Below are 27,257 nucleotides of genomic sequence, written 5' to 3' on the forward strand. Positions count from 1 at the left end.
GCATTTTTCTGCTTTTCTAAAAGTTAAACAGTCTAAAGTTTAGATTTTAGATCTCTGCAACATTAATGATGGAGCGAGTACATTTTCATCTCTACACTCTGCAATCTCGCTTAGATATGTGAAATTGAAGAGTTAGGAGGAATGGATAATTAATGCAAGGCAGAATAGCTGTTTGTTTTCTCCTGAAAACTGCACACCCAGTATTCTGGAAGGATCTCAAATTGCAATCAATATACAACCCATGGCTTATTTTTGTTTGGCTGGTTACTACACAAAAACAAATTGTATGAGCTGTCACTTTCTTCAGATGAGACTGACTAACCTGTATAGATTAAAGCCGCAGTGCACAGGAATATTATAGTGCTTCCCTACTTAACATTCTTTATCAGCAAGTCCCATTGTTAAAATATTTGCAGTAATTATGTAAGGTATTTCAGCTATTTCTGTTAATGTTCTCAAATTTATTTTTCATCAAGGGCCTCTGAATGAATACGAGGACCTTCCCATATAGCCTTATGGATGTTACAAAAAATAGTATTTCTGATTGAGATCAGTAAAGACTGAATTGGTGTCTTTATGGTCTGTATGTCTCTTTAAAAAGCTGTCTCTAACAAAGAAAATAGGTAAGCAAAAGTCATTCGTTTAATACTTACATTTTCGTCAAACTTTGAATACTTGTCTTTTTCTAATTGGAACAACTCTTTGGGAGGGATTTTCATCTTTGCTAGTTTCACCTCCTGTAAGGAGATAATTAGTATGTTAGTATTCTCGTCCCTTTGCATTCAAGGTCTATTGTTTGCTTTGGCAGATCAGATTTAAGTGCTCTGTTGCTTTGTACAGCTGCATCACACCATAACCACCACCACACCCACCACCACACCCATTCCCACCCCTGATCTGGAGTAAGATCAAGTATCTGCTGAGCATCACCTGTTCCATCATTGATGGCCAATGCTTACAGTACTATTTTTAAACTATCCGTCATGGCGATTGCAGAGAAAGGAATAATGCTGTTTAGCTGACCAAAACATTTCCTCCTAGAACTGCTGAGCCCTTCCCGACCTACCACAAAACTACAAATGGAATAGATATCCTCAAGATTGCAGAAGAATGGTCCCAAATTGTCATTTCAGCCTTCCACTCCTACAAAAAGTAATGGATACAGCCCAGTCCAACACTGGTAAAGTCCCCTTTCCACCTCCCCCACAACCCCATTTGAGCAAATCTACACGATCGTTGTTTCAGGAAAGCAGCATCCATCATCAAGGACCCCCACCACCCAGGTCATGCTCTTTTCTCATTGCTGCCATCAAGGTAGTGGTACAAGAGCGTCAAGACTCATACCAACAAATTCAGCAATAGTTATTACTCCTCAACCATCAGGCTCTGGAATCAAAGGAGGCAACTTCACTCAACTTTGCTCATTCCATCACTGAACCTTCCTTCTTCCGTCTGAGTGAGATGTGGGACTTTCGAGAGACCTTGAACTATTTTACTGTGCCATGGCCTGTTTTTCATCAAGTTATGGTATTGTTGCACTGTTGTAACTGTATGTTATAATTATGTGGTTTTTGTTAGTTTTTCAGTCTTGGTCTGTCCTGTGTTTCTGTGATATCACACTGGAGGAATATTGTATCATTTCTTAATGCATGCATTACTAAATGACAATAAAAGAGGACTGTGTGTCCTCATAATCTAATCTAATCTTAAAAACTGTTCCCATAACCTATGGACTCACTTTCAAGGACTCTTCATCTATATTTATTGCTTATTATTTAAATTTTTCTATTGTATTTGCACAAGGTTGTTATATTTAGCACATTGGTTGTTTATCTGTCCTGTTGGGTGTGGTCTTTCATTGATTCTTTTATGGTTCTTGGATTTACTGAGAATGCCTGCAAAAAACAAATCTCAGGGTTGTATATGGTAATATACAATTGCAAGTAACGGTTTGTCAACTCTTTGCAATTACTTGGTTTTCTGCATTAAATGTGGTCTGATCTTCATTCAAGTCACAATAATAGACAATCTGGCTGAACTAATAACACAAACAATTGTACTTCTCATCAATACTGAGTACACCATTTAAACAATCACAGGCTAGATTCAAAAAAGTAAGTGAACCTTCTACAAAAGTCCTTTGGAATTAAGTGTTTCAATCAGCAAGAGGAATTTGGAGATGTGGGTTGTAGAGGTGCCCTGCCCTATGAAAAAGACACACAAAGTCAGGTTACTTCTCAAGAAAGATCTGTTTATGAGCACTATGCTGCAATCAAAATAAGAGGACCATAGAAGAATTACAGATTCATGAAGCTGTAAAAGACTACAAAAGCATTTCTAAAGATCTGAGTGTTCATCAGTCCACAGTAAGAGAAATTGTCTCTAAATGAAAAAAAATTCAATACTGTTGCTACTCTCCCTAGGAGTGAGTGTCCTGCAAAGATCACACCAAGAGCACAACGTGCAATGTGGAAGGAGGTGAAAAAGAGCCCAAGGGTAACAGCAAAAGACCTGCAGAAATATCTAGAACTTGCTAAAGTCTTTGTTCATGAGTTCACTAAAAGAAAAATACTGAACAAGAATGGTGTTCATGGAAGGACACCACAGAGGAAAACACTGCTCTGCAAAAAATAAATATATCAATAAATAAATTGCTGCACATCTGAAGTTTGCAAAAGATCACCTGGATGTTCGGCAACACTTCTGGCAAAACGTTCTGTTGTTTTGTGGACAGAATAGGCAAAAGTTGAAGTTCTTGCAGAAATGCACACTGCTATGTTTGTAGAAAAAAAGGCACTGCACACCAACACCAAAACCTCATCCTAACTGTGAAGCATGGTGGAAGGAGCATCATGGTTTGGGACTGCTTTGTTGCTTTAGGGACTGGACAGCTTGCAATTGTTGAGGAAACAATTATTTCAAAATTGTTTCAAGACATTTTATAGGAGAATGTCAGGGTAACAGGCAGTCACCATAAGCTTAATAGAAGTTGGATGATGCAACAAGACAATGATCCGAAAGACAAGAGTAAATCAACTACAGAGTGGTTTAAAAAGAAGAAAAATAATGCTTTGGAATGGCCAAGTTAGAGTCCAGACTTTAACCCAATTGAGACGCTGTAGCATGATCTGAAGAGGGCTGTTCATGAAAGGTATCCCAGAAATATTGAGGAACTGAACCAGTTTTGTACGGAGGAATGGTCTAAAATTCCTCTGTGCTGTTGTGCAAGTCTGATCAGCAGCTACAGGAAATGTTAGGTGGAGGTTATTGCTGCCAAAGGAGGTTCTACCAGTTAAGTACAAGGGTTCACATCCTTTTTCCAGCCTGAACTGTGAAAGTTTAAACAATGTGTTCAATAAAGACATGAAAAGGGTTACTAGTTCAGGCAGATTGTGTTTGTCTATTATTGTGACTTAAATTAAGATCAAGCCACATTTTATTAGTGCAGAAAGTTGGTGTCAAAATGGTTGTTGTGATAGATCTATTGTGTGTAGTGGGTAGTGCTTGTTGCTCTCACTTACAGCTTCCACCACTGGCTAGCAGTCTTGTGAAAAAGAGCTGAATGTGCCAGTACATAGCCTCTCCAACAGAAGAAATGCTTTTGACTTACTTATTATTCATCCATTCACATCGTATATTTCTAAAATAATGTAGGGTGTTTGACCATAAGACATAGCAGAATTAGGCCATCTGGCCCATTGAGTCTGCTCCGCCATTCAATTGTGGCTGATCCTTCCTTTCCCCCCTCCTCCTCAACCCCAGTTCCCGGCTTTCTCCCTGTAACCTTTGATGCCATGTCCAATCAAGAACCTATCAATCTCTGCCTTAAATACACCCAACGACCTGGCCTCCACGGCTGCATGTGGCAACAAATTCACCACCCTTTGGTTAAAGAAATCTCAGACTCAGAATCAATGTTTTAATCTCTGTCATTACTTCCTGATAACTTGAAATGCATCTTTTGTTAGTTTTAATATGTTCAGGTATAGCACAAGGCAACAATTAAGTGAATTAAATACTAAATGTATTTCCAGATGAACACTGAAAGAGAACTGTATCAGAACACTCTGCAACATACATCAAAGTTGCTGGTGAACGCAGCAGGCCAAGCAGCATCTATAGGAAGAGGCGCAGTCGACGTTTCAGGCCGAGACCCTTCGTCAGGACTAACTGAAGGAAGAGTGAGTAAGGGATTTGAAAGCTGGAGGGGGAAGGGGAGATCCAAAATGATAGGAGAAGACAGGAGGGGGAGGGATAGAGCCGAGAGCTGGACAGGTGATAGGCAAAAGGGGATACGAGAGGATCATGGGACAGGAGGCCTAGGGAGAATGATGGGGGGGGGTGACCCAGAGGATGGGCAAGAGGTATATTCAGAGGGACAGAGGGAGAAAAAGGAGAGTGAGAGAAAGAATGTGCGCATAAAAAGGAGTAACAGCTGGGGTACGAGGGGGAGGTGGGGCCTAGCGGAAGTTAGAGAAGTCAATGTTCATGCCATCAGGTTGGAGGCTACCCAGACGGAATATAAGGTGTTGTTCCTCCAACCTGAGTGTGGCCTCATCTTTACAGTAGAGGAGGCCGTGGATAGACATGTCAGAATGGGAATGGGATGTGGAATTAAAATGTGTGGCCACTGGGAGATCCTGCTTTCTCTGGCGGACAGAGCGTAGATGTTCAGCAAAGCGGTCTCCCAGTCTGCGTCGGGTCTCACCAACATATAAAAGGCCACATCGGGAGCACCGGATCACATCTACGCTCTGTCCGCCAGAGAAAGCAGGATCTCCCAGTGGCCACACATTTTAATTCCACATCCCATTCCCATTCTGACATGTCTATCCACGGCCTCCTCTACTGTAAAGATGAGGCCACACTCAGGTTGGAGGAACAACACCTTATATTCCGTCTGGGTAGTCTCCAACCTGATGGCATGAACATTGACTTCTCTAACTTCCGCTAGGCCCCACCTCCCCCTCGTACCCCAGCTGTTACTCCTTTTTATGCACACATTCTTTCTCTCACTCTCCTTTTTCTTCCTCTGTCCCTCTGAATATACCTCTTGCCCATCCTCTGGGTCACCCCCCCCCATCTTTCTCCCTAGGCCTCCTGTCCCATGATCCTCTCGTATCCCCTTTTGCCTATCACCTGTCCAGCTCTCGGCTCTATTCCTCCCCCTCCTGTCTTCTCCTATCATTTTGCATCTCCCCCTCCCCCTCCCCCTCCAGCTTTCAAATCCCTTACTCACTCTTCCTTCAGTTAGTCCTGACGAAGGGTCTCGGCCTGAAACGTCGACTGCGCCTCTTCCTATAGATGCTGCTTGGCCTGCTGCGTTCACCAGCAACTTTGATGTATGTTGCTTGAATTTCCAGCATCTGCAGAATTCCTGTTGTTTACGTCAGAACACTCTGCATTTTAATGCCATTTTATCTTTAATTTTGAAATTTATTAAAAATATAAAATTAAACTGAAGTCAAAGGTAATTTAAGATGCTCCAGATTTGGAACATTGAAGTTTTCTGCTGAGTAGTAGTATGTAATGAAACATTGCTGTTATTGATGAAAGAATGTTATGATATTTGGTATCAAAAGATTCTATTAACGAAGACACAAAGGAACATATTTGGAATGTAAACATATAAAATGTGTTATGAACTGTGCAATAAGTAAGACTTTACAGAGATGAAGTACACATAGCACAAAGTATGTTATGGATCCACAGTTTTCAACTTTTTAATACATCAGATACATTGCCACAACTTTAGATTAGATTTACTATATACACTTAACAGAACAGAAGACTGGCACAGCTTTTAGTTGCTGAGTAAATGTACGTGATAGTTTATAATTATGTACTTATAAATGATAATTGCCCTTCAGTGTATTTTAATGATACACTGGCACTTGAAAAACATGAACAGAGTGGTTCTCAATCAAGCAACCTTGGAGTCACCCTTTACATTGAACTTAAGGTCATACAATTATGAAGGAAATACAAAATATTCCTTGACAATGATTCAAATGAAAAGCATGACCTAGTCACGCACAAATCACTTATGAAGGAGTTTTCCCAAGTCCCAATTAACTCTTAATCCACTGAAGGCCTGAATTAAAGCAAAATCTGTAACATTTTTGGGAGGGTGGTCAGTGATAATGCAGATGGAATCTGAATATTAAGCTGCCATCCTTCAATAGTTCAGTTCCATATTTAACAATGCAATAAGTTAATCACAATCAACCACAATTGACACATCTGACACTGAAACTCACATATGCATGTGTCTTTTGGGAAGGATCACTGAATTGGAATGTGTAGTCTCTCGGCCAATATTCGATGCCCAGCCTAGACACACTCAATGGTGAAATTGTAGTTCACCACAGTTGTTAAAGCTTCTGCCTTAGAAGTCCAGCAGCCTGGGTTTAATCTCGATTTATGGCCCTGTGTACATTTCGTATATTGTGTCCAGATGGGTTTCCTCTGGTTGCCCCTCACAGTGAGACACGTCTTGGTAGTCTAATTGCCGATATTAATTGCCCCTGGGGTGTAGGTGGATGATGGTACCTGGAGGGGAATGTTTGGTGAGAATGTGGGGAAAATAAAGGGATTAGTGCTGGATTTTGGTAACCTATTTCCAGATTTCCAATTGGCGGCCTATTTCCATGCCAAGACTAAGAAATTCAAGCTTTGGGAAATCACTGGCCTGGCTGCTTACTGAGAATCCAACACTCAATTCTGTTTTAATGTATGTCTCAGTTTGCTGACTTGCACTGCAGGACATATAAATAAATATAAAGGAGATATAAACATACATGATTGAGGCATGATTTTGTCCATCTACTTGTTTATTTTTAAGGCCATAAGACATAGGAGCAGAATTAGGCCATTTGGCCTATTGAGAATGCTCCTCAACGGGCCAAAAGGCCCAATTCTGCTCCGCCATTTAATCATGGCTGACCTTTTTTTTTCCTCCTCCTCCTTAACCCTGCTTCCCAGCCTTCTCCCTGTAAACTTCGAAACCATGTCCAATCAAGAACCCATCAAACTCTGCCTTAAATACACCCAACGACTTGGCCTCCGCAGCTGCACGTAGCAACAAATTCCACGAATTCACCAACCTCTGGCTAAAGAAATTTCTCCGCATCAGTTTTGAATGGACATTCCTCTATCCGGAGGCTGTGCCCTCTTGACCTAGACTCTCCCACGTGGGAAACATCCTTCCCACATCTACTCTGTCTAGGCCTTTCAACATTCAAAAGCTTTTAAATAAGATCCCCCCTCCTCCTTCTAAATTCCAAAGAGTACAGACCCATCAAATGTTCCTCATACAATAACCATTTCATTCCTGGAATCATCTTCCTGAACCTCCTCTGGACTCTCTCCAATGCCAGCACATCTCTTCTAAGATGAGGAGCCCAAAACTGTTCACAATACTCAAGGTGAGGCCTCACCAGTGCCTTTTAAAGCCTCAGCATCACATCCCTGTATTCTAGACCTCATGAAATGAATGCTAACACAGCATTTGCCTTCCTCACCACTGATGCAACCTGCGTTAACCTTCAGTGTGTTCTGCACAAGGACTCTCAAGTCCCTTTGCATCTCAGATTTTTGGATGTTCTCCCCATTTAGAATATAGTTTGCACATTTATTTCTACTACCAAAGTGCATGACCATGCATTTTCCAACATTGTATTTCATTTGCCACTTTCTTAGCCCTTCTCCTAATCTGTCCAAGTCCTTCTGCATCTTACCAGTTTCCTCAACACTACTTGCCCCTCATCTGCAAACTTGGCAACAAAGCCAACTATTTCATCATCTAAATCATTTAAATACAGCGTAAAAAGAAGTGGTCCCTATACCGACCCCTGTGGACCACCATTAGTCACTGGCAACCAACCAGACAAGGATCCCTTGATTCTCACTCGCTGCCTTCTTCCAATCAGCCAATGTTCTAACTATGTTAGTAACTTTCCTGTAATACCATAAACTCTTAACTTGGTAAGCAGCCTCATGTGTGGCAACTTGTCAAACACCTTCTGAAAGCCCAAATATACAACATCCACTGCATCCCCTTTATCTATCCTACTTGTAATCTCCTCAAAGAATTACAACAGGTTCATCAGGCAAGATTTTCCCCTTAAGGAAACCATCCATCATTATTTAAAATACTTAATTTCTATCACAACAAATTACATGAAGCCAGCTGGGTATAATGGTATGGTGACCCTGGCAGTACAAGGTAAATTCTCACCTCTTGTTCCTTTTTCTTCTGGGCTGCTTCTTCCTTCTTCTTGTTCTTTGCTTCTTCAAGCTGTTGAAGAAACAGCAGAGTTAGAAGGATAAACAAAATATAGACTTAATTGCCTTTAACTTAGCTACATCTTGAATTCATACTGCACATAATCCCTGCAGCTGCACAAGCCTACTGCAGCCCTTTCAATCCAATGGAACTTGACATCTTGCTGTTATGGGCTATTCCCCTACAAGGGACATTTGAAAATAGTCGAAACAGAATGAAGTAATAAAAACAATTGAAAGAGGAAACAGATTTAAATAATTAAGGATGATTTAAAGGCCCTGAAAAACTAAATTTAAAGAATTTAACAACATATTAAAACATTAATGGGGAAAAAAAAGACAAATCTCTTCCATTCACCTAAATTTGTAACCCAAAAGGTGTTGAGCAAGTACTATCACAATGTGTTGACCAGATTCAAATGTGTTAGATACACCATCCATGGTTGTATAAAGTTGGCTGGGGTGGGTGGGTGGGTGGGTGGGGCAGATATAAAGAGTGCTTGCCTTTCATCTCAGTACAACTGACATACATACCAGTGATGAGTTGAATGGTAGATGGCCTGTGTATAGCAGAAGGTAGGAGGATTGCACCAACATCTGATCACTTGCCTCTTCTTCACTTGTGTTGCAAAGTACAGGCAAAGACAACTCAACACTGCACCAATCTATGAAGATGACTTGGCTATGTGGATTTAGAATTGGCTTGCCTGATGAAAGCAGAGGGTAGTAATAAATGGGGCATGTTCTGTCTGGAGGTTGGTGACTCAGTGTTCTGCAGGGATTTGTTCTGGGACCCTTACTCTGATTTTTTCGAAGATTTGGATGAGGAAATGGAAGGGTGCGTTGGTAAATTTGTAGATGACACAAAGGTTGGTGGTGTTATGAAAAGTGTGAATGATTGTCATAGGTTACAATGGGATACAGATAGGATGCAGAGATAGATGGACAAGTGACAAATGTAGCTCAATCTGGAAAGTGTACATTTCCAGATTGAATACTTTGGAAGATCGAACTTGAAGGCAGAGTACTTCAAGGTCAACGGCAGGATTCTTAGCTGTGTTGTGACTTTGTGGAACAGTTTGCTCAGAACTTAAAACTGTCCTATAATTGTGCACTTTGCTCACTACAATTTGTTCCACAATGTCCTTTTATCTCTCTTAATAGATACAATTCTGCAAACTATGGTGTTGTAATTTACCCTTTTCTTGTCTTCTCGCTCCCTCAGCAATGTCTCGCTGTCCACCAACTTTATCACAGTGGGTAGTCCTGCAATTGCAAAGCAAGCCATCAGCTACTCAGCTTGACCATTTAGACACAGAGTAGGAGATTTTCTACTTCCTTCCTCTAACTGGGTGCAACAGCATTGGAATGGAAAGTATTCAAAAAACCTTGCATGGGTGGGCATTGCTTAACAGAAGTACACAAGAAAGCATTAACATACAATACAGCTGCTCCCAGTTCTAAATTGCAAACCAATAACACATGCATTTCCAAGTCGGCATGAAATTCAGAGTGTATTTTTTGCCCCCCATCAATGTGAAGGAAACTGAAAACACATCAACTGTTCACCTGTAATTTTTGTGCAGCGTGACTCATGCATATACCAGAGAGGCTAAAACATTTTGTCAAAAAGACAGTACTCAAAACAAAAACAAAAAAAATCGAGCAATATCCCATATTAACCAGATCATAGTTACCAGTGAGATTCACTCACCGTACATGTTCATTTTCTAAAAATTGGACAAGATAAAGCTGATTTTCCTCTCAGCCTAGTCAGCAACCCTGAAGCCAAGTGTAAAGCTCTGATTTAACTGACTGGAGATTAGAAACATAGAAAACCTACATCACGATAGAGGCCCTTCAGCCCACAAAGCTGTGTCGGACATGTCCTTACCTTAGAAATTACCTAGGGTTACTCATAGCTCTCTATTTTTCTAAGCTCCATGTACCTATCCAGGAGTGTCTTAAAAGACCCCATCGTTTCTGCCTCCACCACCGTCGCCGGCAGCCCATTCCACACACTCACCACTCTCTGCATAAAAACCCCTGACATCTCCTCTGTACCTACTTCCAAGCACCTTAAACCTGTGCCCTCTCATGCTAGCCATTTCAGCCCTGGGAAAATGCCTCTGACTATCCACATGGTCAATGCCTCTCATCATCTTACATACCTCTATCAGGTCACCTCTCATCCTCCGCCGCTCCAAGGAGAAAAGGCCGAGTTCATTCAGCCTATTCTCATAAGGCATGCTCCCCAATCCAGGAAACATCCTTGCAAATCTCATCTGCACCCTTTCTATGGTTTCCACATCCTTCCTACAGTGAGGCAACCAGAACTGAGCACAGTACTCCAAGTGGAGTCTGACCAGGGTCCTATATACCTGCAACATTACCTCTCAGCTCTTAAACTCAATCCCACGGTAGATGAAGGCCAATGCGCCTTCTTAACCACAGAGTCAACCTGAGCAGCTGCTTTGAGTGTCCTATGGATTTGGACCCCAAGATCCCTCTGAACCTCCACAATGCCAAAAGTCTTACCATTAATACTATATTTTGCCATTATATTTGACCTACCAAAATGAACCACCTCACTCTTATCTGGGTTGAACTCCATCTGCCACTTCTCAGCCCAGTTTTGCATCCTATCAACGTCCCGCTGTAACCTCTGACAGCCTTCCTCGCTACCCACAACACCCTCAACCCCTTTAACCTGGTATTCTTGAGAGGGTGCTCTGATCATCCAGTATTAAGTTCCAGAATTTTTCTCTTTTGTAAACTAATCACTAGTGTTGTAAACTACTCCATTAGTGTTGAATATAATCACTGAAGCAATACAAGCCCCAAGATACTGTACAAATTCAATCTCATGAATATTGAACTAACTGATCCCACCAAAGGTAATATTTACAATCAGCTTCAAGATTGAACACCAGAGGAGACATTATTCAGAAAGTTTTATTGCAACTGTGTCCACTTAGCGCAAGTGACTGGCATTAAAGCACTCGGTGAAGGAATCTTCACTGAAATTGCTGCCAAGTAAGATGGCACCAAGGTTCAATGCAATTAATAAATTGATAAGTGCAGTAAAATAGAGAAGAAAACTTGTAGTTCTATTCAAGTGGGAGAAAGGGTGGGGAGCAGTGCAACCAATATATTGTGTTATATATTGATTATTGACACGTCACCAAATTTCTACTGATGTACTGTGGAGAGCATTCCAACTCCATCATTGTCTGGTATGGAGAGGCCATCGCAGAGGGCTAGAGAATCGGTCTCCCAACCATCAAGGACATCTTCGAAAGGTGATGCCTCAAAAAGGTTGCGTCCATCAGTACGGACCCCCACCACCCAGAACATGTCCTCTTCTCATTACTATCAGAGAGAAGGTTCAGGAGCCTGAAGGGACACACTCTACATGTTAGGAACAACAGTTTCTCCGTAATCAGATTTCTGAATTGACAATGAACACTACCTCACTATTTCTGCATTACTCATTTTTATTTATAATATAGGGCAATAAAAGTTAATTTTTTTAAGCTGGTGTCAAATCTTTTTGTAGCATTTTGACAAGGGTCTGAATTTAAAAAAAATAAAATGACCATTTCCTTTGGAATTTGTGTCTCTCGGTCCAGATGGTTATGTAACACAAACACACACAACTGGCGCCATTAGAAACTGTTCACTCAAAGCACGGTGTGGTGTCTAACAGCCACACAAGTGCATACAACTGACACAAGTTAGCAACCGTTTGGCTACAATCTCCTGTCCCAATTAAATGAAGGAAATCCTGGCCTTTTTTCGATTAGTTCTGTTCTTTAAGAGTTGTCCCAAATAAGCAGCTGCCTCGATGAACCAATGGCCCAATTAACCAGAGTCCAGTGTATATACATTTCTTATTGTAACTTACAGTTTATGTACTACACTGTACTTCTGATGCAAAACAGCAAATTTCAGAACATATGTCAGTGACAATAAGCCTGATTCTGATCTGGCTGATAAAAAGGGATAAATAGACTCTTGTAATCAGGCATTGCTGGGTTGAATTTCAAAATTATTTAAGATAGAAAAAATTAGGAAGTAACTTCCCACTGGCAATACACTGAAATGTGTTATTCCAGAATTCAATACCAACTGTGTTACTGTGTGACATTCTCAAAATATTCATCAAATTAGTGTTACCAAAATCCAACTGGTAGTAAAATAGAAAATGGTGATGCTGCAGAGAGAAACAGTTTCAGGTTGGCAAATATTTCCAATAATTTTTTGTTTGTATTCTAGATTTACAGCATCTGCAGTTTTTAAGACCGACCAGTTTCACACATACCTTCATGGTCCTCAAAGCGGACGCCGAGCTCTGGAAGGATGTCATCTCGAAGACCATCGCAGAGTTGCAAAACCTCATCGACTGTAAGAAGAAACTTCATCAACATTCGCAGTTCAGACAATGCCACATTCAGAGAGCAATTACCTCCAAATTACTGTTCATATTGAAGAGATCTTTGTCCCAGGAATAGAAGATTAAATAGAGATATTAAACAGTAAAACAACCTGCTCTCTGGGTTGTGAAGCTCAGTCAGATGAGGTACATTAAACAGAATAAAGCTTTGTTAATTATATAGCAACTTATTTACCTACAATCATCCTTCTTGTCCACGATTGTGGCAAGGCCACGTTAATCATGCTGGTTTTATTTCTACCTGGACCTGCATTGATGATACTCTAACTGAATAACAATTAAACACAGAAAAATCTCACTCAATCAGTAATTACATCACAGGTTCCAAAGGACTGTAATGAATTCTCCCTTACAATCACTCCCGAGTCAGGAGACAAGTTTTTCAGCTTGTATAGCATGGTAGTGTAGGGTTAGTGTGACGCTGTCATCCCAGATTCCTCTGTAAGGATTCTCTCTACATCCTCCCTGTGGAATACATGCATTTTATTTTCAGCTCCTCCAGTTTCCTCCCACAGTCCAAAGCTGTATTGGGTAGGTTAACTTGTCATTGTTAATTGTCCCATGAATCGGGGTTGTGTGGCTTGAAGGGCCTATTCCATGCGGCATCTCTAATAATCAATTCCACAAAGTTACAACACCTTAAGAAATTTAAAACAAACCCCTACAATCCCATGGCCTTCTGTCCTCTCCTATCAGATCCCCCCTTCTAAAACCCTTTATTTCTTTCACCAATCAACTTCCCAGTTCACCCCTTCCCATCCTAGTTTCACCCGTCACCTACTACCTTGTACTTCTTCCTCTCTTCCCCTCCTTGCTCTGACTTCCCATCTTTTTTCTCCAGTTCTGACGAAGGGTCTCGGCCCAAACCGTCGACCATTTACCCTTTTCCATAGATGCCGCCTGGCCCGCTGAGCTCCTCCAGCATTGTGTGCATTGCTTGGATCTCCACCATCTGCAGATTTTCTCTTGTTTGTGACTGGCCTACAATGTGTCATCTGTGTTTCAGTATGGATTGGTGATTCAGGTTCCAATAACTCAAAGGAAGTAGAGGTGCAGTATTGTGGGGAATTTGATGTTGTTACATTCCCTCTATAGCACTGCAATACTGGCTGCAGAAGCATTTCATAAATGCAATAACTACTTCAGAAGTATTTGATTCAATACACTCTCCCTCAATCTGCCTCCCTCCTTAGCCAGATTAATATCAAAATTTACTTTAAAAACTCAAATCTCTTGTACAATCAACAGTGCTGTTGGCACTTGGAATAATGATGTGCAGCACCATTAGATTGCCAACTATCTTGTTGGCGTGTCACAACCTCACTATATTTAGTGACATTGACTCTAGCAAGTTTGCAAGAAGTTACGACTGGTTGGAAGTTCATGATTTCAACACACTTCATTTAGCTTGTTATGGCTAATTTGCGCTGACATAATCTCCCTGCCCTTAGAGGGTACTGAACAAAGTTTTGGTGGAACAGCAGAAACAGGCCTTGGTACATAATACATTAGTTTGAAAAGAGTTGGAGCTGACACTGCTGGTTGTCCTCCAGAAATGAGTCAGATACTTAAGTATGGAGCTAAATTTTGTGAGGCAAGTACCTGAGCTAAAGTTTACCTTGTCAGCTGCTTCCCAATAACTAAATGAGAGACGTAGTGTTGGCGGTTCAATCGATAACTAAGGCTATGCCTAACTTCATGACGGCAGAAGTAAATAGCCCAGACAGTGGGGGGGGGGGGGGGAGAGAGAAGAGGGCGTGTATGTGGGTGTCAGGCTTCCTGGGCAAGTGTGACGGAATAACTTCTTCACCAACTTCCTTAAAAAGTACAGTGGTGGAGATTGCACGTTATCCAGCAAATGAAAAAGAATGGGTGAATTGTAAGTTGAAGAAAGAAGTGTTAAGTGGGATGGTCAGTCGAATTAGAATGGTGCTTTATTGGATTTGCCATTCTGTACTACAGAATATCAAATACATAAAGGAAATAAAGTGGTGGCCTGATCTTATCTACATGGCCAATAAAGGCAAGATGACAAGTTTAGGAAGTCCTGCCCAAACTAATTTTCTGATCAGTAAAGCATCGCAAAGCTGTATTTAACATTTAAGTGCAGCTTCTTCCTTCCCCCACCCCCTCACTTTCATTATACATGCTATTTGTCATATTAAGGCAAGTTAAAAGAAACATTTTGATCATAGAATGTTAGTTATTAGAAGGACACACATGGATAAAGGCATATAGGTTCATTCATCATCTTCTTACCTTTCTTCTCGCGGGCAATTTGTCGTACATTTTCACGGAAATCTGACAATACTTTCAGATACGGCAACACTGTAGCTTCCAGCTGCATAAAGAACAAAAAGTCACAGGTAGATGTGACAGAAATTGACTGATTGTTTTGTCATAGTAACAGCTTCCTCCTAGTTTCAATACACATCCATAACTTATCCTGACAATACAGAAAAACAGACCTTCCTAGGGTTTTATATACTATATAGTGGTGGGGTTCAAAAGATCGGAAAGCATGGACGAAGTGAAAAAGGAGAACAGAAGAGAGGTTACCTTAGTTTCAAGAATATCAAAAAGATAAAGTTTAGAGGAATAAGAATTTAACAAAGAATGGTAGTGAATACCGAACTGAAGGTGTTATATTTGAATACACATGGCGTACAAACAAGGTAGATGGCTTATAACAGTTAGAAATTGGCAGGTAGGAATATTGTGGGCATTAAGAGTTGTGGCTGAAAACGAATTACAGCTGGTAGCTAAACATCCAACGACTAACATAAAAAGACAGGCAGGTGGGCAGAACCAAGTAACTGCAAGGGTAAAAAGACACTGTTAGTTGTTATATACAGGCCTCTGAACAGTAGTCAGGATGTAGGGTATAAATTTTAACAACAGACAGAAAAGACATGCAAGAAAGGCAATGCTATGGTGGTCCTGGGCACTTAAGTTATGTACAGTTGCAAGAAAGAGTTTGTGAACCCTTATTAAAATGGAAAGAAGCTTTGCGTTTCAATAATTCAGGGTTGAAATGTAAAATTTTCAAATGCCAAGTGCTGGTGATTGGCAAAATGTGTAAAGTAAATTTATTATGTACATATACAGTTGCAAGAAAAGTTCATGACCCCTTTGCAATTACCTAGTTTTCTGCATTACTCATAAAACATAGCCTGATCCAAGTCATAATAATAGACAAACTCAATTTGAGTAAACTAATAACACACAAGCAATTGTACTTGACATGTCTTTATTGAACACATTGTTTAATCCTTCAGTCCAGGCCAGAAAAGGATGTGAAACCTTGTATTTAATAACTGGTAGAATCTCCTTTATCAGCAATAACCTCCAAACATTTCCTGTAGCTGCTGATCAGATTTGCACAACAGTGAGGAGGAATTTTAGACCAGTCCTCCAGGCAAAAATGTTTCAGTTCATCATTGGATTAAGGTCTGGACTTTGACTTGGCCATTCCAAAAACACAAATCATCTGTTTTTTTAAAAAAAAACATTGTTGTTGGTTTACTCTTGTCTTTCCGATCATTGTCTTGTTGCATCATCCAACTTCTACTAAGCTTCAGGTGATGGACCACTACCCTGACATTTTTCTGTAAAATACCTTGATACAATTCTGAATTCATTGTTTCCTCAACAATTGCAAGCTGACATGGTCCTGAGGCAGCAAAGCAAACCCAAGCCATGAGGCCACTTCCACCGTGCTTCACAGTTGGAATGAGGTTTTGATGTTGTGTGCAGTGCTCTTTCCCCTCCAAACACAGCAGTGTGCATTTCTGCCAAGTAGTTCAATTTTTGTCTCATCCATCCACAGAACATTGTCCCAGAAGTGTTGGGGAACATCCAGGTGGTCTTTGGTGGTTTCTTCTGTGGTGTCCTTCCATGAACACTATTCTTGTTCAGTGTTTTTCTTAGAATGGACATATGCACAGATACTTTAGCAAGTTCTAGGAATTTCTATAGGTCTTTTGCTGTTACTCTTGGGTTCTTTTACAACTACTTCAGTATTGTGCTCTTGGTGTAATCTTTGCAGGACACTCACTCCTAGAGAGAGTAGCAATACTGAATTTCCTCCATTTGAGGACAATTTCTCTTACTGTGGACTGATGAACCCTCAGATCTTTAGAAATCCTTTTGTAACTTTTTCCAGCTTCATGCATCTCTATAATTCTAAGGTTTTTGAACCTGAACTGCGATTGTTTGAATGGTGTACTCAGTATCGACAAGTAATACAAGTGTCTATGTGTTATTAGTTTAGGCAGATTGCATTTGTCTATTATTGTGACTTAGATTAAGATCAGCCCACATTTTATGAGTAATTAATGCAGAAAACCAGGCAAAGCGTTCACAAACTTTTTCTTGCAACTGCAGGTAGACTGGCACTGGATCCCAAGAGGAGGAATGTGTAGAATACCCACTCAATGAGTTTTTAAATAGTTGCTTGTGGTCAAGCCCAGTGGGGAAAAATGCAAGGATTGGGTCCTGTGCAATGTACCAGAGGTGATTAGGGAATTTAAGGTAAAGGAACGCTTAGAAAGGCAGTGATCATAATAATATAGAATTCACTCTGCAGTTTGAGAGGGAGAAGTTAAAATGAGATGCATCATTATTACAGTTGTAACTACAAAGGACGTCCAGAATCTGCAGACTTTCTCGCATTTACAAAGACACAAGAAAGGACCTGACCAAAGCTGATTGGAAGGGGACACTAGCAGGAATGACAGCAAAGCAGCAATAGCTGGAATTTCTGGGAGCAATTCAGAAGTTGCTGAATCATTTCATCCCAAAGAGGAGCCAACATTCTAAAGGGAGGATGAGACACTTGTGGCTGTCAAGGGAAGTCAAAGACAGCATAAAGGCAAAAGAAAGAGGGCATATAATACTGCTAAAAATTAGCAGGAAGCTAGATGTTTGGGAATCTTTTAAAAACAGACTGTACTGAAAAAGCAGTAAGGGGAGAAGAGGGCAACATAAAAGATGATACCAAACATTGTCAGATATAAAGATTAAAAGACAGACAAGAGAGCGCAATGAATTATTGGAAAATAATGCCAGAGAAGTGGTAATGGTGAACAATGAAATATGGACAAACTGTATAGGTATTTTGCATCAGACTGTTGAAGACATGAGCAACATGCCAAAAATTCAAGAAAGTCAGGGGGCAGAAGTGAGTGTAGATACTATCACTAAGCAGAAGATTGCTTGGAAAGCTTAAAGATCTGAAGGTTGATAAATCACTTGGACAGGATGGACTACACCCCAGGGTTCTGACTGACAGCTGAAGATATTTAGAGCCATTAGAGCCAGGAATCACTAGAAATCAGGAGTGGTTCCAAAGGACTGGAAAATTGTAAATATTACTCCACTCTTTAATAGAGGGAGACAAATGACAGGAAAGGATAGGCTGGTGAGCCTCACCTCAGTGGTTGGTAAGATTTTAAGAGTCTATTATTAACAATGGGGTTTCTGGGTGTTGGGAGACAAATGATAAAATAGACTAAAGTCAGCATGGTTTCCACTAGGGGGAAATCTTGCCTGATAAAGCTGTTCGAATTCTGAGGAAAGAACTGGCAGGATTGATGAAGGGGAGTCAGTGGATGTTATTTATTTGGATTTTTGGAAGGCCTTTGATAAGGTGCTGCACATCAGGCTGTTGAACAAGAGAAGAGCACATGGTATTACAGTGAAGGTACTATCATGGACAGAGGATTGGCAAGAGGCAAAGAGTGGGAATAAGCTGCTGGCACCTAGTGGTGTTCTGCAGGGTCGGTGTTGGGCTTGCTACTTTTCACATTATATGTTGATGATCTGGTTGACTTTGTGGCCAAGTTTGCAGATGATTAAAAAGATAGGTGGAGAGGCAGATAACGTTGAGGAAGTAGAGAGTTTGCAGATGAACTTGGACCGGTGGGGCAAACAAGTGCAGATGGAACACAATGGAGAGGTTTATTGTCATGTACTTTGGCAGAAGAAATAAAGGTGTAGTTTATTCTCTAAATGGGGCCAAAAATTCAGAAATCAGAGGGGCAAGAAGACTTGCAAGTCCTAGTGCAGGATTCTCTAGAGGTTTACATGCAGGTTGAGTCAGTAGTATGGAAAGCAAATGCAATCTCAGTATTTATTTCAACTAGAATAAAAAAACAAGAATGTACTGCTGAGGCTTTATAAAGCACTAGTCAGATCACACTTGGAGTATTGAGAGCAGTTTTAAGTCCTGTAACCAAGGAGAAATACGCTGGCATTGGAGAAAGTCCAGAGGCTTACGAGAATGATCCCGGGAATGAAAGGATTAACGCATGAGAAATGTTTGACTGAGCCTGTACTCACTGCAGTTTAGAATGATTTGGGGGGGGGGGCGGGGAGATAAGAGAGGAATCTCTTACTGAACCCTACCAAATATTGGATAGGTCTGTATAGACTGGACTCGGAGAGAACGTTTCCAATAGTAGGAGAGTCTAGGGCCAGAGAGCACAGCCTCAGAATACAAAGAGTCCCTTTAGAAGGGAGATGAGAATTGTTTTTAGCCAGAGGATGGTGAACTTGTGGAATTCATTGCCACAGATGGCTGTGGAGGCCAAGTCTTTTGGCATATTTAAAGCAAAGTTGAAAGGTTATGATTAGTAAAGGAGTCAAAGGTTATGATTAGTAAAGGAGTCAAAGGCTACAGGCAGAAAACAGGAGAATGGGCTTGAGCGGGTACAGAGCAGACTCATTGAGCTGAATGGCCTAATTCAGCTACTCTATTTTATAGTCTTATGGACAGTTATTTAGCCAGTTTCTGTCAATTACACACTGATTCCCATGGTCATTGTACATTTGTTGGGAAGCATTAATTTTGAGTCAAATTTAACTGAGTGGTAACCTATAATTCATAAAACTGAGATATCACACTTCAGAACCTGGGCACAGATTCAGGGGTGACAGTGTGAAACCGCAGGATAATGGTACCTGCTAAATGAAATGTGAAACCAAGGTTCTCTCAAGAAGATGAAAAAAAAACCGGGATTAAAAAAAATCAAGCTTTTTGTTGTATACAGAATTCTTCAGTGTTGAAGCAACATTTTTTGGAAGAGAATGAAAAATACTTACATTAAAAATCTTAGCATCTCCTCCAACAGGGAACCCAAGGGTCTCTTCGCCCTCTATTGCTCCAAAAATCTGATGATAAATGGGAACATGAAGAGAGTCAAATAACAATTTTGTCTCCCACTGCCAGGCTTACAAGGCTTGACAACTGATATTCTTTACCATCCACACCTCAAATACGAAGTTTTTTGCAATGCATCCAAGTCTTTCACCTGTTATCAAACTTCTGTATCCTAGCATTTATTAGCTTCTCCTCACTGTTTGAATTTTCTTAAACTGTGTAACACCACATTTTCCTGAAATACATTTCACTATTCCACTTAATTTGTTCACCTTGCTTTAAAAAAAAAGCTTTTTTTTCTTCACACTGGTTTTGCATCAGACTATTTTCTTTAATATAAACTGTGAATAATTGGACCTACTATTGGTGATCAATGTGACATTCTATAAGTAAAAGTATGGCAATCTGCAAAATATTTATTCCTACTCTTCCTTTGTTAGACTGATACTTTAATCTTATCATGAGACTTATTTTACACACAATTTTGTGCAGTATATTAGAAACATTTTAAATATCCACATATATGACACACTGGTTCTCTTTTATCTACCCTGCTTGTTATTTACTCAAAAAACTATGATTTATCAAACATTTTTTTTTACCTAACATGACTACACTTCTGTTTTATGGTTTTCTGCATGTTCTATTATGACTTTTCATACTTCCATAACTGTCTTTATTCAAATTCCAGATTCTGGTTTCTGAATACCCAAGACATTATGGGCCATACAACCAATGTTGAGGGTCAACTTCCTCCCATCTTCATACAGGCATGCCACCCTCTAATGGGTCTGTCCTGCCGATACATCAGGGAGTAACCAACGACTGAATGGAGAACCTGACCACTTCATGACACAAATGAAGACTACCACACTGTTACCAGTTTGGAGCTAGAAGGGCAAGAATGGCAAATTTGGTCCCCTAAATGACACACTTTTTTGTGTATTTAAAAGTAAATTACAATTGTATGATTAGGTGTCAATGGCTTTGGAAATTTTGGCATGTTGGAAGTTATGACCCACTCTGCATCATCTGCCCTGGCCTTACCTTCAGCATCTCTGTCAGGTATGTTGCAATGGTTCTCAGCAGCATGCGATTTGGCAACTCCTTGTTGCTCTTCTTCACTGCAATGTATGTGTTACACTGGCTCACAAGGGCACGCAGATCCTCCATCACCGTGCGTGTGTCTATGTTGTCACAGAGTGCTCTGTGTACATCTGCTTTTTTCTCAAAAAACCTAATTGAAAAGGGTAAAATATTAATTGTAAAACTACTTCTATTTTGGGGAGATAACATCATTGTCCTTCATCTCCAACATAAATTTTTCCTCTTCCTAATCAGTCTTAAGCTGGACTAGTATTACAAATTCATCAGACTCTGACAGCAGAGTTTCCATAAGGAAACGAACAGAATTAGTCCATTTGGTCCATTGAGTCTGCTCTGCCATTCCATTATAGCGGATTTACTATCGCTCTCAAACCCATTCTCCTGCCTTCTCCCCATAACCTTTAACACCCTTACTAATCAAGAACATCATATCTGGAGGGGAGGAGAAGATGGCGACGCAGCGCGTGCGGCCGCTCCGAAATTATATCATATTTGTGAAGTAGGATGCCGTGCACAATCCTGATTTGATGGAGACGGACCGGAGGAGCATGGAGGAACATCTGGAGAAACTTCTGAAATGCCTACTTTGCTGCCGCTGCTACTGTGCGATCAAGAATCTCTGAAGGCCCCAAATCCTTGGCTTTGCCTATGTCTGTTGCCAGGGTTGAAGTGCTCGGCAGAGATGGTGCTCGGTGTCGGAGGCTCAAAGTTTTCGGACAGACTCAAGAATCAGCTGTGGTCAGGTGCTTCCAGGATGCTGCATTGGCAAGTTTGCGGCGCTGGAAGCTCATGGCAGGGAGAGTTTTTTTCTCTTCCTTCTACCGTCTGTGTGAGATAATAGGACTTTCGAGGCACTGAGAGTTGTTTGTTTTTTTTTTAAACCGTGCCCATGGTCTGTTCTTCATCAAATTACGGTATTGCTTTGCACTGTGGTAACTATATGTTACAATTATGTGGTTTTTATCTGTTTTTTTAGTCTTGGTTTGTCTTATCTTTCTGTGACATCTTTCTGGAGGAACATTGTATCATTTCTTAATGCATGTATTACTAAATGACAATATAAGAGGACTGCGTGTCCTCATAATCTAATCTAATATCCTTTCCATCACAAAATAAAAAGAGAAAATGCTGTAAACTTTAAGCAGGTCAGACAGCATCTCTAAAGACAGAACCTGTGTCAATGCTTTGGGTTGGTTCATAAGCTCTCTAGCAAGGCCACTGACTTGAAATATTAATCCTGCTTCTCCAGAGACGTGCTGAGTATTAAGAACATTTTGTTTTTATCTTAGATTCCCATTACTTGCAGTTTTCTTGTTTTGTTATTCTTTTCATTATCTTCCACCTCCTTGACCTCATTTATGGCATCAGACCATCTGCTACTGAAACAGTCAGCCACAGTTCATGACCAGACTAAACTATTGTGATTTCTTTTCCACCTTCAAGATGTTTAATTTGTTTTAAATATAATGCCCATATCTCACCACGAGTTATATTCACCTGTCATGAGTTCCTTTATCATTTAATGTAGCTGCAAAGTAACCTTTGGCAATTATTCTGTCATAATGAAACTCTCAGCACCTCTTCCCTTTGTGACAAGGTCCTTCCTAAACCAATTTTTTTTTTTGGACTACATTGTTGGCAACATCCAAAAGTTTTTTCATTGACTTGTTTGGCAATTATTTACCTATAATCATTTGTTGTCACTTACAGGCAAGGCCACCAGTGGTGCCATCATGAATGATGCTGAGATGAATGGTTCATTGACTCTTGACAAAACAATGAATCAGCTGGGGTTTTACAGGTACCATTACCAATATTGGAGTCAGTTCTCTGACGCAACACATGACAGATAAAGGACAAGAGCATAGATGCTATTTGTGGATAGTTTTGCTTTTTGTCTTGTTTAGAAGCAAATCACATTAGTTTAGTAGACAATGTTAATGAGCCAACTAATTACACCAAAGCTGTTCTTCTAAATGAGATCTGCAAACTTGAGACACTGAATATCTAAATTATTTTCAAAAAAATCATTCAGCTGCAAACAATACATAATCCAATGATCAATAAACAGAATTGTAATGTATAACCTTCCAGTAATAATTAATTACAAGAAGATTTATGGTCTACGCCCACCCTGGATGAGTAAGTTGACACTGACCGTTCATTAAGTGCCACCTCCTTCTCTTCCCACTTCTCAAACTGTCCTGTGATATCTGTTGGGGTTCTCAAAATATCTTTGACATTCAAGAAGAACTCCTGTAAAACAAATAGTACTAGTCTCAGAAGGACACTCGAGTGACCTGGAAGACATCTGCCATCAAGGCTCCATGTTTGCACAATGAATTCAACCAAGTCAATTTCACTATTAAACTTTCTCACCACTCTTTATCAAGCATAGTCACACAAAATAATACAAGTTACAGAAAGGAATGGATGGCATGAAAGACTACAAACCAGAATTTTTTTTTTTGTACGAACATTTGTAGGTGTGTCAATAGTGTGTAAGATGTTAGAAATGGGATGTCAATTAGAAAGTGAAAAAGTCACTGTTTCTAGGGAGTATGATACAGACAGTAAAGATATCGATCAAGCACCATGTCTCATTTTATCATGGGATGTTGAACATTAACTGTGTAAAATACCAGTTGACACCCTTCGCGCACGATACTAATCGGAGACTTCACCTTTCCCACCAACATCCCCTTTCACATGACATTCCTTCTTGGCTGACATTCTTCATGAATATTGGCTTACATAATGCCAGAAAATTAATCAGAAAAGCCTACTCCTGCACTCCAAAATAACAGTTTCCACTTTAGAGGCTGTCCCTGCAAAAGGACTAACCAAATCAAGCTATGGATGGTGGATCATATTCTGGGTGTAACTGGCATAGTCACAGATTGTTCATTCATAACACTTTGGATATACACTGAGTAAAGGACACAAAAAAAAACTTCTTCCCTTTCAATCACTGAATACAATGAAAGCAACTGCTTTTTCTGGAAATCTGAACAAAAATAAAGCACTTAGTAGTTTTGGTGGTTTATGGGACAAAAAAATCCTTCAGGGGGGGGAAAAAAAACACCTCCTGTGAGAAATTATCAAAACTAACTTTATAGAAATTTTGAATTCATTATGCCTTATTCAAATTTTACTGTCAGCCAAAGCTAAAATAAACAAGGTATGATCCAATTGAACTAAAAGTGGATATATTATTTTACTTGGAAAGAGAAAAACTGGAATCGCAAAAAAATGTGGGCCCATGCACATAGATCCTTGAAAAAGCCGCAGATAATTAAAAACCATTTTAAAATGCTAAAGGAAAGCTGGTTTTTAAATTTAAAGCAATATGTGTGGTTAGTTGCCATAGAGATATTCCAAGTCCTGGTTAGGCAACAGCTGGAATGGTTCCAGGTGTCACAACTTTGGAAGCTTATATTATTGTTGGAGGGAGAGCACTGTAGACTCACCAGAATTAATGTGGAATCCAAAGGCTAAATTACAAGGAGAGATTACACTAACAAGGGTTGAATTCATTAGGTTGGTTACTGTTGCCAAGATAGTAAGGACAGCAATTAGGATAGACAGATGAGACATAGTCAAAATATTAATTAAGCTTTTCAGAAGTGCAAGGAGGTAGAAATGTGTTCTCTGCAATGGAAGTCGAACAAATTTAAACTCTCTATTTATGTATTTTTATTAACCAGAAGAACTAAATTGTCAACCTATTGATCTCAATCTTCTGCCTAATACATTGTGGACCAATAGAGCTGGTTAGATTGTCAAGCCGCCAATGATTAAACCGACATAGCACCTGGCTTGTTGTGGAGTTCCGTGGTCACCACAGAGACTGAAAATACAAGATTTCTTAAAGGTCAATTTCTTGGCAAGCCAGCAGCCACCCACATCAGAAATGGAGATTTGTTCCCCCAGGTCACTCTTTGAAGAATCATTGATAATGCAGAGCAAAACCAATGCACACCAGATCGGATGAGGTGTGGGTCAATAACAGCAGTGCGGCGGACAGGAAAGCTCGACAAAGGGTAGTCAAAGCTGCTCAATGCATCTCCGGCACCAGCCTACGTGGCATCAAGGACATGTCCCCCACTCCCATCAGGGAGGGGGGACTATGTAGCATCCACGTCAGAACCACCAGACTGAAAAAACGGCTACTTTCCCCAAGCAGCAAGGCTGATCAACACTTCTAACGCTAGCTCAGCCCTCCATGCTCTCCACCACCACTGCTTTATCATTTCCTGTCAGTCACCTTATGTGCAGACAGTCTTGTGCCTCATGTTGATTTATGGACATACCATCAATGTACAGAAGCTATGTACTGTAATTGGGTTTTTTTTTTAAATTATAGTGATCTTCATCTTATGTTTTTTTTGCTGCATTGGATCTGGAGTAGTTCTCCTTTATACTTGTGTACTGGAAATACTAATCTTGAATGAGGGTATAGTAAGTCTCTTACTATCTCAAGTCTCTTCTTTCAGTTAGTCTTGACGAAGGGTCTCGGCCCAGAACGTCAACTGTACCTCTTCCTATAGATGCTGCCTGGCCTGCTGTGTTCACCAGATTTTTTTTGTGTTTACTGAAAATGAAGTGGTGGTATTAAATATACCAACAATGCCACCCACTGGAATTCAGTGGTACTTCAACCAAACCATAGGAGACGCCGAATAAGAGGCACAATATGCTGGAGGAACTCAGCAGGTCAGGTAGTATCTATGCAGAGGAATAAACAGCCTGCATTTCAGGCTGAGACCCTTCATCAGGAGAAGTCAAAACTGATTTTACACTCATTTAGACACTCAATCATTCCCACTTGTTGATGGTGGAAAAATCAATGAGAGTTATTTCCCCAAAGAAACTCCAACTTCAGAATTGCTGTTTTAGGCGCAGTAATTATGTGACTGGCCCAAATATATTCCTAATAAATGAAGACTTGTGCTATTGGTGGAGGATTTAGTAACATTAATGCCACTTGATGCCATTATTATCCAAAGAGAAGGTGTTTCTATACCTCCTTGGAAATAGAGGCTGTTTGACACGTGTACGACTCCCTACTTAACTGAATATGGTCTTGGTTTGGTTGCAAGTGTGGACAAAGTTCTTTATTATTTGAGGAAATGACAATTGTAATGAACACTTTGCAATTTTCAGTACATATTCCATTTCTAATCATTCAAAAGGAACATACCAATCCTCAGAGGGATCAGAAGTGGAGAGAGTGAGCAGCTTCAAGTTCCTGGGTGTCAAGATCTCTGAGGATCTAACCTGGTCCCAGCATATCGATGTAGTTATAAAGACTGCAAGACAGCAGCTATACTTTATTAGCAGCTTGAAAAGATTTGGCATGTCAACAAATACACTCAAAAACTCCTATAGTTGTACTGTGGAGAGCATTCTGACAGGCTGCATCACTGTCTGGTATGGAGGGGCTACTGCACAGGACCGAAAGAAGCTGCAGAAGGTTGTAAATCTAGTCAGCTCCATCTTGGGCACTAGTCTACAAAGTACCCAGGATATCTTTCAGGAGTGGTGTCTCAGAAAGGCAGTGTCCATTATTAAGGACCTCCAGCACCCAGGGCATGCGCTTTTCTCACTGTTACCATCAGTAGGAGATACAGAAGCCTGAAGGCGCACACTCAGCGATTCAGAAACAGCTTCTTCCCCTCTGCCATCCGATTCCTAAATAGACATTGAAGCTTTGGACACTACCTCACTTTTTTAAAAAAAAAAGTATTTCTGTTTTTGCTTATTTAAAAAAATCTATTCAATACACAATGATTTACTTATTTATTATTGTTTTATTTTTTTTCTGCTAGATTATGTATTGCATTGAACTGCTGCTGCTACGTTAACAAATTTCACGTCACATACCAGTGATAATAAACCCGATTCTGAAATGGGCTTCAGACAATGCTCTGGGGAATCCTACAGCAATATCTTGGGATCAGATAGCTGGGATACAAGCTTCTATATTTGTGGTAGTCTTATGCATGGTTAAGATGGTGTCTCAAACCAAGTCAAGGTTCACAAATCAGGCTTTTCAGAAAGGAAATTTCTCTTAATAAGATTTATCAAATTTGTACCAAGGCCAAGAAATGTGGTTGATTTTTAAAATCCTAATTACTGAATTCACACACATACATATACACACATTCACTTTGTATATAAATAACTCTGCGCAAAATGATTTGATTCCCTGTGACGCTTTGATATAACATGTTATTTCAATCG

At 40.2% G+C, this 27,257-nt stretch overlaps 1 protein-coding gene across 2 annotated transcripts in view; it reads right to left on the minus strand.

The window, feature by feature from the left end:
• Positions 1-27,257, minus strand: part of cars1 (cysteinyl-tRNA synthetase 1) — a 69,615-nt gene that overhangs the window by 1,213 nt on the left and 41,145 nt on the right. For both annotated transcript variants that reach the window (XM_063063223.1, XM_063063222.1), the window contains 8 exons: positions 23,170-23,267; positions 20,952-21,141; positions 19,847-19,915; positions 15,002-15,083; positions 12,611-12,691; positions 9,485-9,552; positions 8,240-8,299; positions 654-737 (listed from right to left, as the gene is read on the minus strand). In XM_063063223.1, coding sequence (XP_062919293.1) covers positions 654-737; positions 8,240-8,299; positions 9,485-9,552; positions 12,611-12,691; positions 15,002-15,083; positions 19,847-19,915; positions 20,952-21,141; positions 23,170-23,267 — 732 coding nt within the window. The remainder of the gene's footprint in view (positions 1-653; positions 738-8,239; positions 8,300-9,484; positions 9,553-12,610; positions 12,692-15,001; positions 15,084-19,846; positions 19,916-20,951; positions 21,142-23,169; positions 23,268-27,257) is intronic.

This window comes from Mobula hypostoma, chromosome 11 (assembly GCF_963921235.1).
Source record: "Mobula hypostoma chromosome 11, sMobHyp1.1, whole genome shotgun sequence".
In the NCBI taxonomy this organism is placed as follows: Eukaryota; Metazoa; Chordata; class Chondrichthyes; order Myliobatiformes; family Myliobatidae; genus Mobula; species Mobula hypostoma.